We start from the raw sequence: 20,772 nt of genomic DNA on the forward strand, positions 1-20,772 counted from the left end.
AGGGCAGTCGAGGCGTCCAGCAACCATCCTCAGGATGCTGTTATTGCTGCCTCTCACTCGTCCCAGCAGACAAGCTATCGTCTTTGCTCTTATACCGGGTGTCTCCTGTAACGCGAGAAAATAATTAAAACATGGAATGTACCTACTTGGATATATATAGAATACTCTTTATTGGCACACTTCAGTAAAAAGATTCTTAATATATTTTTGACATATTTTTGTTCGTGATCGTGATACCAAGTTCCCGCACCAGCAAACTTACATTGTGGCATCAAAATTATTATCTAAATGTCAGTTGAGCCTGCATTTCGCTCATACTTATCCGTGCATGTGTTATTGGAGCGAACGAGACGCACGGACGACCGACATCATTTAATTAGTTCGTTTTGGGTACTCGAATGAAACATACACAATTATCACTGGCATGATGTTTTCCGACATTTTTTTAAGTATATTAAATGGCATGCTATGCCTTTATTCGCTATAATATATCTTGGCGTAGTATTTTATTGTACCTACACAAACAAACCCAGTATGGCTTACGAAGGTGTCGGCAGTAATGTAGGCATTAACTTATGAGTATAAATAACCCTTTTATTAGTATATACTTAGAGTACGACTTCTTATCAGATTTAGTTCTTAATGGATTTAAGAGCATCTTAACGCCTACACGTCAAAATAGGTCTTCCAACTTGGATTAATTTTGCGTAAACAATTTAATATTAGTCATAACAAAACGAGCTAGTGAAAGAATATGCTCATGCATTTAATACATCTAACGACAGCGACCCGCTAGGCGGGTCCTCTGTTCGTAGGCGCTTATCGCATACGGTTTTTCCCGTGTTAACGGTTAGAGTCAGACCAAGACAAGTCTGCAACGATTTTTATAGCACACACAAACTTATATGAAATTATGACGTATACATAACACTTGCACTGCGTGTGCTATGAAAATCGTTGCAGACTTGTCTTGGTCGCGCTGACTGAATGTGTTAAAATAGTAACCTAACACATGAAACTCGGTGCTTTTACATAACAGTGTAAAAGTATGATTATAAACGTTGTATTGAATATGACATTTCCATTGTCAAATATCATACAGAGTTAACTTGATCCAACTTTAGTCGCTAAGTAATTGCCTACTTTTTCGCAGGATGATATTTTGTATGTTAACTAATGAAGTTAAATAAATTGAAGCTTTTTAACATTTAAATAATGAATGTAGAAAAGTGCAGCTCCCCCGCCCTACGCCTATGGGCGGCTATATAAGGCGGCGCCGTTCGGCCCGAGCCAGTAGACGCGCGGCCGCCCTAGCCGTGCTGTACGCGTTGTCAGTAACCAGGTAAGTTCGTAACTTAGACGACTTTGTACACGGGGTTTACGGAAAGGGATATAAGTATGAGTGAGGACTCGAGAGTTTTCAGGATTTTTTGGATGTAAAAGTAATTTAAACATAGGATTTTTAGACCGAAAAGTGTGTTGTCAAAAGTTTTGCAAACCTTAAAAGAAAAGGCTATGTATACGCTAGGTTTTTAAGCAGAAATCCGGGATGCCTTAGCAATTTTATATAGAAATAAAAAAGAATATGAAAGTTGGTATTTTTAAAAGACAAATATAATTTTTGACGCTTCGGAACAATCCTAATACTTTCCTTGGAATACTAGTATTAAAATTAAGCAAATAAGGCATTTAAAATAACATACATTATCAAGGTATGGTACATATGTATGACAAATAAAAACTGACTATTCGTAAAAAGGATTTTGATAATGAACTGTAAAGTAATAATTTGCATACATTTGTTTCAACTGTTTATTTAAATATTAGTTTCAATATTATTATGAATATTTTTCTTCGTTTAAAAATAAAAATGTTTAAAATTAATTTTAAACATAATACTCCTAAGTTTACGGAAGCGGATATTGTGATATTTTTTTCCCTAAAACATTTTTAAAATATTGTGTGCTAATAAATAAGGGCTTAATCTTTTTTTTACTTATGACCGTTAAAATATTCACAGTAAAACATAATACTAACTAAGCATAATATTGATATTGACCTTAGTAAGAACTTACTTCATTTTAATTTTTAAAATGGAGCATTTTCTAGATATTTACCAATTAATTATGTATTTACAGTACATATGGGGCTACTTTATAGCACTAGTGCGAGAAGTAGCATATTACGTTACTGTGTCGAACATTTAAAGGGCCATATGTACTGTAAAACGTTGTACGATACATGTGCGAATAGGTAATTCGCAACTCGTGTCGATTTAAAACACTCCCTTCGGTCGTGTTTTAATTTATCGCCACTCGTTTCGAATTTCCTATTTTTCGCACTTGTATCGTAATGTACTATTTTATACATGTTGGATACATACTGCCTTATAAAACTGTCGGCGTCGGCTATAAGCGCCCCGTAGCGGGAACTCATGCAACAGATAGTTGTTAGAAGCAACTTGTCAAGGACCGGACTGTACTTAAACTTAAGGAACTAATTACCTGACATAGTATTGGCATGGCGAAGCTTGCTGAGGCCTGCCAAGAGCCGAGTCAAATAATCCCTGATATTACAAAAATATGGGAAATATAATTAAAATAACAAACTATATGTTATTTCTTACCTGAAAACGTAAAAAAAAAATGCAATTTCTTCTTCTTATTTTAAAAGCGAGTGTTTAATTTGTCACAATTTTTTGTGTATAAATACAAATACAAATAATGCCATTCCAAACGTATTTTGCGGCGTTTTGCAAGCGGTTTGCTTGGCTGAACATATTCTATTTTGCGCATCCGATTTTGTATGCAACTGAGGTATTAAAAGTTAAACTCAACGAGAACGAATGGATTTTCAGGGAATTATTTACATTTGTCCTAGGAGTATTGTAACTTCTCAAATTTAAAAGATATTTTTCTACCCCAGTATAATCTTACTACACCAAATTTGCAACTCAAGGAGGATTTCGTCGAAACTATTATTCTTAGACACTCTTGATAGGAAATTGCAATTCTCTTATCCTATCTAAGGAAGGGGTAAAAAAGTCAAGACGTTGTTTGCCGCAAGTGCTTATATAAGATAGTGTTTTAGGGTTACAGACGCAGAAAAATACATTTTTCCTTTACAATATTTTGTACATATTCGATTTTAAATGTTCCAAACTTTTTTTCTTTTAAAATCAGCACGCGAAATATGTATTTTGATTTTTTAGATACTCTAGATAGTCTAGAGGATAAAATAAACTTTTTTAATACAGTTGCTCAAAAAGTACTAATTTACGTAGCTGTTTACCGTGCGGAAAGTTGGATTTCGCGAGTATTTTTTACTTTTCCACTCGTTCCAATTCATGACTACTTATTGATGAGTATTAATGTTAGTCTCCTTTAAAAGTCATAATCAACATAAAAACCTACTGTTAATATAAAAATAATAAATACAAGCATATTTCATATTTTATTACTTACCTCTTCATCATTATAACACGTTTATTTTTTAATAATGAAAAACCGTTCTTTATCAGTTGTCTGAATGGAAAGGAATAGCTGCCGAAACGCCTGTTAAAGCAGAGGCGTTTTTTCTTACTGCAAGAATTTTTTAAGTTTCCAAATGCAACATTCGATATTGTTTTCATACAATTTAAATATACGATACACAAATAATCGTAAATAAAGATTCTTAGGTAATAATAGTATAATATTGTATATTTACAATTGTTTATGTCTTATAGAACATGCATAAAAAAGTACTTGTTGTTTTTCTTATTTTTTCGCAACTGTATTAAAAAACGTCGTTCGATACACGTGCAGAAATGTCATTCTTCACTCGTCCCGAGTCTTGTCACGAGCCGTAGGCAAAATATCTCGGTACTCGTGAAGTAATGACATACTTTCCGCACTAGCATCAAAATGTACTATTATGCATTCCTCAAAACAACAAAGAAAGCTTGAAAAAAAGTTGCGTAAACCTATTTTTGCAAATGAGCTGGTTTTTTTATTTTGTTTATTTTTATGTTCCTCTGCCTTTGATAAAATTTGGAGAACAGATAAAGTTCCCTATTCTGTAAAAATTCACGGTATGTCCTAAAAAACCTTCCTCTGAGTTACGAATACGTATGGAATTTTCATAATTCATCGGAAAATTATGTAGGTATATTCTTTTGTTCTAAATTGGGGTTTCGTGTATATTTGACGTATCCCTCCTGGCTAATTTTTTTGTAGAATTATAAACTCATAATTAATGATGAGCATTTTATGATGATCACACTGTCTTTTTTAGCTCTCCGTAGCCTATGTACGCCTGCAAATCCACTTACGACTTACGTTATTCTAAGTAAAATGTACTTAATGGATAACTGTCATTGGCCATCTGTTATGTAAAACTTTGATTTACGGCTGTTGTTATACTAACTAACTTGAACTTGCCAAATTTACAAAAACCTGACGAATAAAAAACCGTCTACTAAATAAAAAATCGATTCAAATAGTCAATCTACTTAATATTAAAAATGAATACAAGCAAGAGGTTGCGGCTAAAACAAAAAGTATTAAACCTAGGTACAGATTAATTTAAAACTCCGATACTGGTTAGGTACTTAGTTCTTTTCAAACTTTCTTTCCGTGAAGCAAGGAAGGATTATTAAAACCCCCGGTATGAGGTGCATATTTTTAATCTATTTAGGAAAGTTCTCAACTAGGTATTATAATACCTGTGAACAGAAAATAACATACCTTGTGCAATCACTTAACCCTTAAATAGTGTAGTATGCCGCCTGCACAACAAAAACATGTTAATATGTTACAACTGGTCACTCACGTATTTTAAGTCGAACGTTTTCGACTTAAAATACGTGAGTGACCCGTTTTAACATATTTAATATGTCTGTGTCTCTCGGAAATTTTGTTTTTATAAACATGTAATATTATCCATAATTGAATAAAATATATTTGATTCTGTATATTATTTCGATAGTAAAACTAATATATTTCCCGATTTTTCATACAAATTTTTGCAGTAATTTAATTTAAAACAGTGAAATTTGTTTTAAGACGAAGTGGTGGAAAACTTGGAAAAAACCAAATGTTGATGATTTTCAGCATGTAATTTAGCGGGATTTTTCGGGGTTGGAGTGATTTTATATTTTAATACTTTATTCTAGATAAATTGCAAATAGTGTAGGTATCCTTCTGATAGTAGTAAGATTTCGCATATATATTTTACCGATACTAATATATTTACATAAAGTTTTAATTTTATTTACTATATTTCCCAGAATGAGTAAACAATTACATAACACATATATCAATTTCGGGGAAAAAGAAAAAAACATGCATTTAAGGGTTAATTGTGAAACCATTATTTATAGGTAGTCTATAAATAATCCCGAAATATGATGATTGATGACACTGGAGAAAAAAATCATTTTTCTTCTGCATATTGTTGATAATTGTGTTTGTGTATAAAAGGTAAAGGACAATATTTTCAAGATAAACGTTTTAATTTAGTTCAATGATTGTAATTTCAATTTTTGATGATTTTTTGTAAAAGATATGTAAGTAAGAAAAATATTCCTAAGAATTCTTTGTCAACGTAGTTTTGAGCCAGTCTGTATTTAAGAGACTTCGGATTTATTTGGGAATTTATAAATTTTTTGACTATAAAGACTGTTTGCTCGTTTAGGTCCCTATTTTACGAGTATATTTATTACTAATCAAATCATAAAACGATCTATAAAATGAAAATAAATATAAATTATCTACACTAATTTACCAATGAAGCTGAAAATAAAAGAAACAGAAGCTTTTGACATAGGTTCTGCAAGTATTGACTGGAATATTTCTGCATATTCGAAATCATAAATCATTTATTCGTTGCAACTAGTCAACGCTGAAAAATCCGAAGCTCCAAGTTGCTTGCTCTTGTCTGGTGGCTTGACGTGTTGTATCAAAAGAGTAGCGATGGCTAAGCGATACTGATAAAATGCTTTCCTCATCGCTATTGACGCTCACTGCTGATTCCTAGATGCTATATACCATACCGTAAATTAACAAGTGATGTTATATATTGTTACGGGGCACTACAATTAACTCTTTATAGGATTTTACATTATTATTTAAGACATTATTACACAAATTACTAAATACTAAATACACTTTATAGTATTTTACATTATTATTTAAGACATTATTACACAAATTGACTAACACAGTAAGCTCAATCAGGTTTGTGATGAGGGTACTGAGACAACGATATACTCGTATATTAGGTCACCTATGAAATTGGCGTTTTGTATGGAGAACTTTAACGAAATTCGATTATTCATACAATGAATTTTGCGGATTATTTTGTGATGGCATTTTCAAACCAAACAAATTTTTGCCAGTAATCTGAGACATTATTAAGGCACATTTTCTATCTCATTTTTTTTATCTGTCCCGTCAGAAAAATATAAGTCATTTAAATACTCGAGCCGGCAGCACATGAAAAGAGCTGTTTTCAGGGCGGTATTCTGAATACATAAAACAATAAAAGTAGCAAATAATTGTATGTAAAAAAATCGCTGTTATGTAGCGCACTAATGAAATTAAAAAATACTTCGTAGTTACTATTCAAATAAATAAACTATGACATGACTAATACTTATGAACAATAACGCCAATTTCATAGGTAATAACCCAATATAATACATAAATATTTATAAATACTTAAAAACATAGAAAACACCCATGACTCAACAACAAATATCCATGCTCATCACACGAATAAATACAGGGTTATTTTATTCATACTTGTAAAAGTTTTTTTTTGAATTTTCACGGGTTTATATCAATCACGGGCTCTTTTGATACTCATAGGAGAAAAAATGTGTCCTAAAATTTTTATTTCTATTCCGTTACCCTTTTTCATAGACCTTATATGACGGTAACTCAATGGAAGGACCGAAAAATAAATGGTAATTTTGGGACTATTTTTCTCCTATTAGGATGTAAGGAGCTCGTGAATCTAAGTAGAATTAACATAAAATATCCCAAGTTTAAAAAAAAAGTGTGTAGCTTCATAATCGACTAATTAGAATTAATTATTAATTAATTGACCTTTTTATCGATGCCTCCCATTAGAATAATGTAACATTTCTTAATATTATGACCATTTTCTAGCGGAGGTTTCGTAATGGTTATTGGAAAGCATTAGAATACGTGTAACGGCTGTTCTGACTAGTAACTTGTAACCATTAACAGCAATAATCCTTACTTTAATTAAACAACGTTGTATCCATTATAAGTTACATCTGTATGTTTTCCACGCCGGGCGAATTCATACATTTAACGGTTCCGATAAAAACCTACCGTAAAAAACAAGAAATAAAAAATAAATAACACAATTAGTATCGAATTGGTTATTAATACTATAAAAAGCCCATCGAAGACGTAATTTTTCGTCGCATTTTTCATATTTTTGACACAATTTTAGTCACCAAATCGCTTATCCTCATTGTAATACAATATTTGCTCATGACACCACTTTTTAAATTTACTCATAATGTAATTTTGTAAACATAATTTTTAGAATACTAGCCCGTTGAGGGAGTATAAAGTATTTAATGTTTTTCTACAAGCTTTTATTTAACTTGCAATGTTTGTATGTAAGTACTTATAACTTACGAGCATCGTACGAGTATGTTCGGGTCAAATCAAATATTTACGTCATACTGAGCAACTTTTTACTATGGGACCAACCGCGAAATTACGAAATTAAATTTGACTATTTCGGACATTTTGGCTGGTTAGCTTTGAACTTTTCTACGGGAAAGACAATTTTTTTTTTCGTCATTTCAGGGTTGGCCGCATAATAAAAGTTGCTCAGTATGACCGAAATATTAACGGGTTGGAGTAAATGGTTTTAGTTAATAAACATACTGTATCAGTTGGGTGACAATGCAATATTATGGCACCATAGAACTGATCTGATGATAGACATAGAAGGTGGCCATAGGGACTCTGTATAAAACAACGCAACCGTATCAGGTATTTGGGTTTGTTAGAATAGCCTCTGTGAGCAGGTATTGTCTGTTGAAAGAAACGTACAGTCAACGATAAAAGCTTGAATGAAAATAAAATTTTGACAAAAAAATGCTTATCCTAGCACTTTAACCGCTCTGAAATCCACTCCAGTCCATCCATCTCATTACAACAGGCGTTGCTTTTCAAAAAGTAGGGAAGTTACGTTAGAAATGCACGAGCCCCTGAATGAAACAAGCGCGTGTTTAGATGACAATAATACAGAGCTAGGTTTCATTAGGAACCTATTAAAAGTTGCTATTATTTTTAATTTAATTCCTTAATTTTTTGTGGATCAGTTCTTCATCTCCGTAACGTAAGGTCAATTTCCAAAAATCATTTCAAACTTGCCTGGTGCAGTCACCGCGCGCCCAGGCCGGTAATAAAAAAAATATACCCTTTTCGCTCGTCTTTTGTTTTATCGGCTGAATTTTCTCGACAATTTGAAGGCGAATCGCACAACTCAAATTATATTTATTTAATGTTATTTTAAGCTTACATGCTGTATTATTGTTGAAAATGACTTCGTACTTTATGGGCTGCCTCTAACGCAGGTAAAGATTGTATATATGTATAATAGTTTTAAGTTCTGCTTGTGTTTAAACCTAATCCAAGTCTTATTTCTACAGTACGTCACTGGCTCTTGTAACTGAATGAGGCTTGGGTTAGGTTCCGACCCAAAATCTAAGAACGCACGATTGTTGCAGCCCTTTCTTATGGTTTAAAACTGAAGACACATGATTGAAGCTACTTATTTTCTTGATATTCGCTGCTGAAGTTTTTATCTGCTTGCGCCTGGTCAGCCTGCATAGCCCGCAGTACAGTCAAGTGTAAAAATATGGGTGTACACATCTTACTCAAAAATATGTCCCATAGCATCTTATTCCAGTGTAATAAGAGCGTAGTACCATATTTATGAGACGATTCTTTCGATACATATTTTTGCACTTGACTGTACATACTCGTAGCACCCGCTGCCGGAATTCATCGTACGGCTCGAACTTCCCATGGGTTTTGTCAAACACTCCCTAGCAGCAATCTTTTAGGTGGTGGTTAAGGTGTTATTCTTTCATATGATTATACTCCAACCTTATTCCTCCGTCCCCATTTCACCATCGGACTACCAGACAATCGGCACTCCGGCATCGCTTCATGGTAGGTATTCCACAAATACGCACGAAGCGTTTTGCTTCAACATTTCTTATGCGAACTGCCAAGGAGTGGAATGCCCTGCCCGAGTCTGTGTTTCCGCATGAGTACAATCTGGGACTCTTCAAGGCTAGGGTAAATAGGTATCTCATAGGTAAGCGTGCTCCACCGTAGACCGCATCATCACTTACCATCAGGTGAGATCGTGGTCAAACGCTTGCCTATCGTTATAAAAAAAAAAAAAAAAACTTAAAAACTATTATTTACATAGTTCATTCAGCTATGTTTTTGTTCTTTTGCCTAGTTGGTTTTTTCCAGACTAGAGTGACATGACATGATATTTCGCTGTACCCTTTTGTTAAACACGATCTTTACTAAAATAAATTAAAGTTTACGTTCCAACACCTTGACATTTGATGACGTTAATACAAACTAACTGAGCTTATTTGCCAAGAGCTGCTATGAGAAGCTTTGGGAATAACTTGACTAAATACATTAGTGTAACACAAATGGCATCTGACAAGCATTCACTTAAGTAGTAGGTAATTAAGGATTATTAGGGAACGAATATTATTTAAAATTAACGTAGTACTATAAAAGTACTATAAAACGCAAAAAAATTTTTTTTAAGAATTTTGAAGATTTATTAGAAGTATTTTTTAATAGAAATTAAATAAAACAAAAGAATAGGTATTTGTAGCCTGGCGGCAGGTAAGGCATTTGACTTTCAAACTGATTGTCACGGGTTCCAACTTTGAACCATTGAGTAACTTGGAACGTTGTTTTTAAAATTTATTTTTAAATTTAAAATTCTTAAAGGTATTATTAACAGTCCTAATCTCCTAATTCCTAAGTAGTCCGCATCACGCCTTATCCCTTGGTCGCTGTTTCATATTAGCTTTTTCTGTTAAGAACTATTCCAGGCATACCCTTTTCAGACAAGTCCCTAGTTACTATAATAAACATCTATTCGATGTAGATTGTTTTCAAAATTCGTTGGCTAATCTAAAAAAATATAGTTAAAATACTTAAAAGTAACTTGTTTTAGTACCTAAGTACTGATAACAGTTCTTTTTCTATCTGATATATTTATGCATTAGATATCAATTTATTTATTTCATTAGACATAATTCATAATTATCATATTAACCTGCAGGTCTTTTTGTTGTATTTTTTTTTCTTTTGTTGCTTACATCTTTTGTATTACATGTTTGATATGTTGGTTTCTAAAAAAAAAGAACTAAACATGCACGGGTAAACTAAAACTATTCTCCGGAATCCGATATCTCACTAATAAATTAGATATCTCGAATTAGGAAAAGCCTCCAACTGTCAGGGATCGATGTTATTCCTCCGGATGGGCTTGACCGGAACATCGTGTTAGCGAAGTGTCAGTCAAGAGACCCGGAATAGTTCTGAAAACTTTCGTAAATCAGATCATAATATTTAAAAGTTACCAAAGTTAGAAGTCAATTCACCACCTTATTAAGTACAAGATTCACGCATTTTAAGAGGAATAATATATTTTGGCGTTGCTATAGATAAATGCACAAATATAAAAGTTTATTTAAAAGAAGGCTAATCAGCCCGTAGGACGAATAAGGACAAGCAATATGTCACCGAATAGGTTATTCTAAGTTGTAAATCTTTTACTATGGCATATAGTCCCAAATATATGTGTAAAAAATGTTATCCCCGCCTAAAAGTAGTGTGAGTTAAAACGTGACGATCTAATATCATGACACAAAATCATCGACAGTTATAAAACCTTCACAATATGCGACACAGGAGCTTAATGTCGAAAAAATCCTACAAGGTGTAAAAGTACACGATACCAAACCTTAAATGGATCCCCACTATTTTTGTTATACCTTGTAGGATTTTTTCGACATTAAACTCCTGTGTCGCATATTGTGAAGGTTTTATAACTGTCGATGATTTTGTGTCATGATATTTAAAAACTGTATGCGCTGTCGTGTTTATTCTTTGGTACCTTGGTGTAGAAAGGCACGAAGCATTTAACACATTTCATAATTGAATACGTAAAGTTTGAAAAATAGTGGTAATTTTTTAATTGGTATGTCGATGTCGTTGCCTTATTCGTAGTTATACAATAAACCATTTAAAAAATGTCGTACAGAACCCAATAATCACTAAATTAAATAATGACAATAATGAAATTTCTATAACTTTTTTTACACAGAGATTTGACAATAGGTATACGCCATACAATAATAAATTTGAGTATATAAAAAAAACCTTTCTGGTGGTATATTGTTTATTCTTATTGATTCCAGGGCTGGTGTCCATTCAGCCCATCTTCCTTGTGATACTTCGTATACATATGTAATCTCTTGTTTGTAGTGCCATCATATCGAGCCGCATGAATATTGTTGTACTACATTAAGCCAGGTTTACATAGTGCACTTGCACTAAACACTGATCTGCACTTTGTAAACAGATACTTACCGATTGTAATTATTTATTTATTTAAACTGTATTGCACAAATAAATATAAATGTACAAATAGCGAACATAATGCCGAAAGGCATTAAGCAAATGTCGTTTTACGAGAAGCACGGCTATGTATACGTATTAGTGAGGTCTTAAAATGATGTTAAAATGATATTACAACAAACAAATTGTAAAAAAAAATTACAATATTGCTTAACTTATTCTTCGTTTTTACATTTACCAATTAATTTTGCGCATTTTTAATGAAATTTTACCAAAAACACAAGGATTAAAGTTCAATAAAATATTACCAATTAGTACGTTCGTATTTTTACAGTAAATTTCATATGTTTAGCAGCACATCTACATTATTTTTAAGTCCCAAAAATTTATAAAGTTGGGCCACTTTAAATGGTCTAAACTTATTATCTAAATAGGTACGTGCTGTACTTGAGTTTTACAGTGTACATACAGATAAATCAGTTTACAATAGAAACGGGAAATCGACAGGAAACAAATATGGTGCAGGAATTGTAATTCTAACTCGCATTGTGGCAAGATTTCCAATATAGGAGCAATGTTATGCAATTTTTCAAGAAACAATAGCAGTGCACTTGCTGTGGGTACCTTATTTTACGAGTACTTTTTAAGTTGCAATGTGCTTTTCCTGTGTTATCTCTCATAGTTATAAGGGCTCGGATTGCTATATATCATTCATATAATCTTAAGAATTGAGTGAGTTACGAAAATTAACCATGTAAATTGTATTGTACTGTATTTATTGTACTAAATTCATACACATATTAGTCTGTACCATACGAAAAACACTTTCATGGATATAACTTCAATATAAATGGCTCAGTTGTGCACAATAGAATCAATTAACTTGAGACTAATTACGGGTCCTTAATTTTTTTTTATGTATTTTTTTTACAATTCACTCAATTATGTCTATAATGTTTTCACGATTCATCCTTTACCAAATGTTTAGGGTCTCACTAATTGTTAATTACCTATCTATTTCTTTTTTTTTTATATAAATTAAAATATTGTTTTCAAAGTAATTCCTACTTGTCCCCGCCGGGCGCCGATAGGAATAGGTGTCTTCATATATTTTTTTTGTCTACTGACACAAATATACCTATTTCAAATGGTTAACACATAATTGCCTAGACTTAATCTCAAAACTATTATATAATTTCCTAGCCCTTTTTGCTTTTTCCCAGAACGGGGGCGTTCTTCTCTACCCTCTACTTCACCTTAAGTACTCCCAATATCGTAGACAAACCCTTCTTATATGAAAGAAAAACATATAATCTTAAGTAAATTTACAAAGAGTTGCCATCTCCTTCTAGAATCTTATAAAATCGACTCCAATAAAAGACTACGCGACGCTCAGAAACTCGTGTATGGACGGGTAATAGAAAAAGTTGCGTAAAAATCTATGTGAGAACTTAGATTGGAACTTGGCGTTAGTGAACTCCAACTTGTGTGTGAACATGGTACTACATATTTCACAATTTTAAATGTACAAGTATGGTTTGTAGTATTGCTTATTCTAATTCATCATGTCTGTCGTCTATTAATAATCTTACCTTGATCGTCGCTTAATAAGCTTATAATTTTGAGTTGGTAAAAAAAGGACAAGTGTCAATTTAAATTACTCGTCACTTTATTGGAATTTTATTATACAAATTTTCGTAGTCGACATCGCGATAGTTGTATTTTTTACGCCGCAGACGTTATAATGAGCACGTATTCTGCTAACTAAAGAAAGAGACACATATAGTTTGCACATTACGAAAACTTATTAAAAAACTTCAAACATGTGTAATTATATCCTATAATTTAAATATGTTCAATCTTTTTTATACAGAAATTCAGGCGGAAATAGTTATTTACAAGTGTGGAAAGTAGGAAATTGGCAACGAGTGGTGATAAATCGACACGAGTGAATGTAATTATTAATTAATTAATATAATTAATACTATGAATACAGTTATATAATAAGTTCAGTATTATTAATTCAGTAATATATATTAGTATATTTATGTATATTACAGTATTAATAGTACTAATAATACTGTAATATATGTATACTACTTTCCCGCACTAGTGCTTTCCGTGCCTACGTCAAAAATGTTGTACTGTAAAACGTTGTAGGATACACGTGCGAATAGGTAATAGGCTATTCCACATGTTTTTTTTAAATATTTATAAATGTTCGTGTAGCTTTAATAGCCAACTGGTATTTTTATTTCATGAAGTACTGTTCTCACCTCTGGTCTGGAGCACCGAAATACCAACTTCTTCCACTTGACTCCATCCAACGTCGGCCAGTTCGTATTGTTGGTGACCCCGATCTCACAGTCGGTTTGGAACCTCTCAGTCTTCGGAGAGACGTTGGCTCTCTATGCCTGTTCTACCGTCTGTACAATGGGGAATGTTCTGAAGAACTTTTTAAATTGGTGCCGCCGTCACGCTTTTATCACCGCACCTCCCGCCAAAGAAACAAAGTTCATCCTCACTTTCTCGACACGTGGCAAACCAAGAACAAGCAGGCATCTCGCTCGTTTTTTCCCAGAACGTGCAAGTTGTGGAATGAGCTACCTTCTGGGGTGTTTCCCTTGCGCTATGACATGGGGTTCTTCAAGAAGCAGGTATTTAGGGTTCTTAAAGGTTGGCAACGCATAAGTGGCTCCTCCGATGTTGCTTATGTCCATGGGCGGCGATGACTGCTTCCCATTAGGCGGCTCGTCTGCTCGTTTGCAGCCTATTACATAAAAAAAAAAATCGCTATATGCAAAGAATAAATGTTTAAAATCTAAACGATACACTTTCGCGCCAAAAAGGCAGACGCCATTTTGTGTGACTTTGTGACGTCATCATATTTATTTATTTAAACTATATTGCACGATATAAAATTGTACAAATGGCGGACTTAATGCTTTAAGGCATTCTCTATCAGTTAACTATTGGGTCAAACAGAAACTTGTAGTTAGTGCAGGATTGTACACAACGAGAGGGAATATGAAACACAAATCAAGTTATTCTAAACAATATAATAATATTCTATGTATACACTTACACATATAAAAATAATAGGAATATATACCTACATATATACACAACATTTATACATATATATAAATAAATATATATTTTGTACCCAAGTATACAAGTAACATGCAGATCATGTGATGCGCGCGCGAATTGAACACTTGTTTTTGATATAGTGACGTCACTCATGAGAAAAAATGGCGGTCGGCGTTTGCAGTCACGTGACATACAGATCATAGAACTACCATTTTAATTTTTAAATTTAAAATAGATCTCATGTTTTTATAACAAAATAGTATAAAACTCATATTTCTTATAGTAAAAACTATATAAATAACATACTTTCATAATTTAATTTTGATAGATGAAGCTCCCCTATTCACAAGTTTCACAACTCGTGTTGATTTAAAACACTCCCTTCGGTAATGTTTTAATTTCTTGCGAATTTCCCACTTTTTTGCACTTGTATTGTAAATAAATATTACATCAACAGTACCGTGAAAACTTTTGCGAGTCCGTTACGAGTGTCGAGTCAAGTTTTCTATAGGTAAAATTATTTGCTTATATATAGATTTTAACGACCTCATTAGCAGTCGTTTAATCACATTTAGTACTCCGCGACGTCATTCGTAGCTATAAATCAAGAGTGTTTAACGATCAGCAGTAGGCCAGTCGGACATTGTTCACGTTTTTGTAAGAGTTTTATACCAGCTGTACTCGCTCGTCGAGAGCCTTTCGCCGAGTTTCGGCAAAAAACCGACCCAATCGGAGAAGGGCGAGACGAGAAGGGAGCAGCATGTTCACACTCATTCTCGGCCTGTCTCGGGGTCCCTTGACGAGCGTGTACACCCAGCATTACTAGTGTGACCACTTACGAACACGCACGAATGATCCCTACCTTCAAAGTAACATGAGAGCGCGCGCATTCAGTACTTATTCTGTGAATTAGATGCACATACTTTTGTACTCGTTGTTTCCACTTCAAATCAATCTAGTCTTGCTGGGATGTTTAAATGCAGGAACGTATTAATCCCAGAAAATTGTTGTTAAAAAACGTCTATTTAAATGGGCATAATATGAGGCTGTTGCACGATTGTAATGATAAGATAATTATTTGGAAAATGTGATTTATAAATTTCGTATCAAAATACTAGTTTACTCGTAATGTCACCAAATCTCTGCTGTGTGCACCAATGATATTATATAACTACCTATAGATAGGTTATTATAACTATAGTGAGCACAAAAAATACTTCCATATTTATTTCTGTATATCTACGAAGAAATCTATTATTTTTTATTGATTTTCGAATTCGATTCATCTTTATCATACTCATTTTTAAACATGAGCTTTTTTTTCTTTGTATTTACGCAAGGTTAGCACGTGTACATTTCTCGCTTGCCCAGGTGCGCCTATATTTATTATTATTTTGGAACGCCTATAACATATCTTGAGTTATAATAAATCATTGTATGCACACTCTATCTCATTAGTAGCGTGTATGATCAGAAATCTTTTCCAATGGCCACCATTTATAATACTTCAAAAGCCAGTCGCGTTTATATGCTAGAAATTTAACCTTTTTAACCATATACATTGTTCTCTCAAAAGAAAAATGTCAATAACTATGCCAATTGATACTTAAAGATGTCTGAATTATTATTCTGTATGATACAGTACTAAACACTTGCTTTACGTGCCAATTAATCGGTAGTCGCACCTGACTATCGACTACCGCAGTAACAGTAACTCTGAAGTGACAATTAACAACTTTATTCCTTTGCAAGAAGATCTACGTTTCGTCACTTAATAGTAAAGAGTTTAGTTATACATAAAAACTGCTCGAATTCCTCTGCTTACATAAAATTAAGCAAGATGACTTCGTTAATATTCTCGCTGCGGACAGACCAAATGGATTTTGCAAATCGCGTTAGTTAATTTGTGAAATATTTTCATTTTCGTGACTTGCGTCGATGCCAATCTGGCAAATCAACACTGAAATCTTTGTCTACTGTCCGTATGCTTAACAGTAAAGGGGATTAACATTACAGAAAATATGTTTACGCAATTTGGTGTATATTAACCACAGCTATGCCCTTTCGTTTGAGTTTTTTCAGTTTTTTAATGATTATAAGAGTTAAGAGTTTTTAAAACTTGTATGGAACTTGTTTTTCGCTACTCTTAAAAGAGTAATAGAAAAATCCCGTGCTACTACCCGGACCGTATTCGTACGTCTACTTTCCGTATGCTTAACAGATCCAACCTATGTTATATATTCTACGTATATATACAATTATACAAGCAATTGTTTCCATTGTATGGTGTTTGACACAATTGTTTCAATAGGTCCTCTTTGAACCCTTATTCACGTTAAGCATGACCAACGTATAATTTTGACTGTTTAGAACAATACAATATGTCCTCCAAACAGTTTAAACAATTAGCAGTTTATACAATTAATAGAGCATAATTTGGCCGACACTGACGCCGACCCACAAACAGGGTCTTTGGTACATCGTCGTTTGCCAAATTAAAATGGCAGATAGGTTGTCATTAGCAAATATTTTATGCATACATTTTTTTCTTTACGCACGTAACAATTTGAAATAATAACAAAAAAAACAAAGCTCAAAAATATGAGAATATTTTTTTTTTTCTAAGCATGAGAAGGTAGCAAATGACTTAACCCATCTCCCATTTTAGTTTAATAATGAAGAGAATCAGGCGTTACTTTGCGGAATTCCATATTAATTAAAACAAAAAATAATACTTTGCTTATCCACGAAAAGATAACGTGCTAGTCAATCAGTGCTGACCCATTATGCTTACTTGCGTCCCACCCTCCCAGCCTCCCACCGCAAAAAGAAATAAGCAAATTAATATAACAACCCACCACCGAAAATACAAAACTCGACACGTGTTTCGCCTCTCTACGAGGCATCCTCAGGAGGTGTTGACGGTCCGAAGTCCGACGACTGAATCCAACTGACGTTGTCGTCAGTTGGATTCGCTTTGTGTGGTAGGGGAAACGTGGGAAAACACAGTGTCTCCGAATATATTCACTTTATCAAAAAATGTTTGTTGAAGACCCCTATTAGTTTTGAAAGCCCTTTCCAACGATACCCTAACCTGTAGGGTTGAAGCAGAAAAAAAAAATCACCCCCACTTTACGTGTAGGGGAGGTACCCTCAAAAAAATTAAATTTTTAGATTTTATTGTACGACTTTGTCGGCTTTATTGATTTATATATCCATGCCGAATTTCATCTTTCTAGCACTAACGACCACGGAGCAAAGCCTCGGACAGACAGACAGACAGACAGACAGACAGACAGATAGACAGACAGACAGACAGACAGACAGACTGACATGGCGAAACTATAAGGGTTTCTAGTTGACTACGGAACCCTAAAAACTCCCGTAAATACGAGACGCAAGAAATGTTTTAAACTGTTTACTCATGTGGATAATTTCTGTTTAAGCTACCGCAACATATTTCACTGTTACAATAAGGATTAGTGTACACTCGGTCTGACAACAGTGTAACTTCTGTTGACGATCCTCGTAACGGATACAAACGTAGAACAATATTTTACCACATTACGTGAATTACCCATTTAGACTACAATTTGCCGAAAACTATGGCAAATACTATGTAAGTAGACGAAGTTTTAGAAGCGTACCTACTCCATAGGCAGGTAAAAATGCCAAAATAGTTCTTACATAATAAATAAACGTACGCTTTCCTGTATGAGACACATCTATTCTTCGCTAAATCGAATTACCTTTCGACTAACGGGAAAGCAATGAGGCCAATCCGATTCGAACTATATTTAACCTGCCGTTTGCAATGTTGCCAATTCACTGGAAAATTTACTTTGGCGACATTTCTCTTAGAATAAGAATGAATCGTTTGTGAGAAAAATCGACATTACCTTCGTCCGATAACGAATTGAAGGTAGTTTTATACAGACATCCGAATTCCTAACTCGCTTCAGACCTAAATTATGGAATTCCATTGTATATAAATAATTTGTAAATAAATACATAAATATCAAGGGACAATTTTATTATTGTTTTATATACCTACTTAAATTATTTTTATTTTTTAAGGTATTTTTAAAAATATTATAATTAAATTTTAAGTCACCGTTATTGTATATGTAAAATTTCTGATACCACCTACGGGAGATCGGTGTGTCACAAGTGTTATGTACGCTTAAAAAGAGACACCAGCCCAGTTAAAATCACGTTTATTTGTGCTAACTCAATAAAGGGCTGTATTTTTATGTTTTATTTTTTAATTTTACACAGATTGACCTAGACCCACAGTAAGCTCAATAAGGCTTGTGTGACTACTTAACGACGATGTATAAAATATAGTTATATATACATACTTACATTCTCGTACTTAGACAACATCCATAACTCAGGAATTAATACTCGTATTTGTGATAAACACACAAATAAATGCCCTTACCAGTACTCGAACCCGGGACCTCCTGCTTCGTAGGCTGGGTCACTACCTACTAGGCTAGGCGACCGTTAAAATAATTTTAGTAACTTTATTCATTTATTTATAAATCAGAGGTTCTAAATTTTTTTGCGTGAGCCCTTTCTAGGCAATCAGCATTCTTTCTGGCTACTCATTCATAAAATTTTTAGGTAAATCGGAGGCATCGATTACGAATTACGAGAGAGGTCGTTCCTCCTGAGGTTTAAGGCTGCCAAAGAAAAGCAAGCCAGAAATAAAAAAGAAGATAAAAAATTAGACGTTTTTGGCCTGTGTGATACGTAAGAAAATACATGAATTTTATACGATAAAAAAGAAGAACCGACAATAAAAAATGCGGACACCGATATTTGGATTCTGATTTTGATTACGGTGAATAAAAGTATCTAAGTCAAAATAACAAGTTGCCAATCCACTTTGTTCTGACTGTACTGAACTGTTGCCATATAAATGAGAAAAATATTATCACATATTCCTGGTCAGGCAGTTAAGTATTAATATCCATTTAGATATATGAGGACAGGTCCACAGCTCTCAAGAGGCATTCGTTTTAGTAGGGATGTATGAAGTCCAACGGGAATTAACTTTATGGAGCTAAGTCAAATCCAAGTTTTAACCTGTGATTGACATTTAAGATCCCTCATCCGATTAAGAAGTTGTCGGTAAACGATATCTACCGACATTAATTGATTGGGCTTTTGGCGAACATCGGACACGTGTTGGGTCGAAATACCTTTTATTTAGGACTAGTCCCTCGGGACAGATAGGGATCTGTTTTTACTGTGACAACAATCTGGGTTTGGGGTATTTTTAACAGACTTGACTTTATTAACAACTCCCTTAAAACTGCAAGAAAAATACTGGTCTCTGTAGATTGGGTTAAACTATGATTTAATAAATATTAAAAAAACAGTCCAATAAAAGGTATGATCCTACGTCGTACAAAATCTTCAACATCTGTCGTTTTATTTTTCATTCCTTTTTTTTCATAGATTTCTTGAAATTTGATGGTTTGGTGAGCCTTGGTCTAAATCAAGCTGACTCACAGACAGAAAGTCAACAAACGTTAATCTCTATGAAAATATGACGTTTATCACGATTCACGACACTCCAACACATTGTCACGTCAATATCAGTGCAGTTAGCTTGGCCCGACTATAATATGCTGCACTAGGCAATATGCCCCCATGTTGCGGTTTCTAGAGAGCGAAACAAAGGCGCCTTCATCCGACACCCTTTGATACGGCTTTAGCCGGGACGCACGTTCCTGTCGGTTACGCGAGCGTGGGTGAGTTTCACGTACCATACCTACACTCGAGTTCACAAACATCTTTACAAGCCAATGTTCCAAAAAAATAATTTACACGTCTCTAAGACACTGACAATAAAGACTTGTAAATATATTTTTGGGACGTTGGCTTGTAAACATGTTGGTGAACATCGTACTATTGAACAACTTGATTCCTGACCCATTGTGAAATCTTTTCACATTTAATATATGAAACAAGAACCTCATTGGCATTAGAACATTGGTTTAATTTA

General features: G+C 33.8%; 1 protein-coding gene across 2 annotated transcripts in view; it reads left to right on the forward strand.

The window, feature by feature from the left end:
* The first annotated feature begins 1,208 nt into the window (after positions 1-1,208).
* The window catches only part of LOC133524856 (allatostatin-A), a 142,789-nt gene continuing 123,225 nt past the window's right edge, over positions 1,209-20,772 (forward strand). The window contains exon 1 of one of the 2 annotated variants that reach the window (XM_061861004.1): positions 1,209-1,342. In XM_061861004.1, the coding sequence (XP_061716988.1) occupies positions 1,254-1,342 (89 nt within the window). In that variant the 5' untranslated portion in view covers positions 1,209-1,253. The remainder of the gene's footprint in view (positions 1,343-20,772) is intronic. The other variant, XM_061861005.1, reaches the window with a different exon arrangement.

The sequence above is a fragment of the Cydia pomonella genome, chromosome 14 (genome assembly GCF_033807575.1).
Source record: "Cydia pomonella isolate Wapato2018A chromosome 14, ilCydPomo1, whole genome shotgun sequence".
NCBI classification, from domain to species: domain Eukaryota; kingdom Metazoa; phylum Arthropoda; class Insecta; order Lepidoptera; family Tortricidae; genus Cydia; species Cydia pomonella.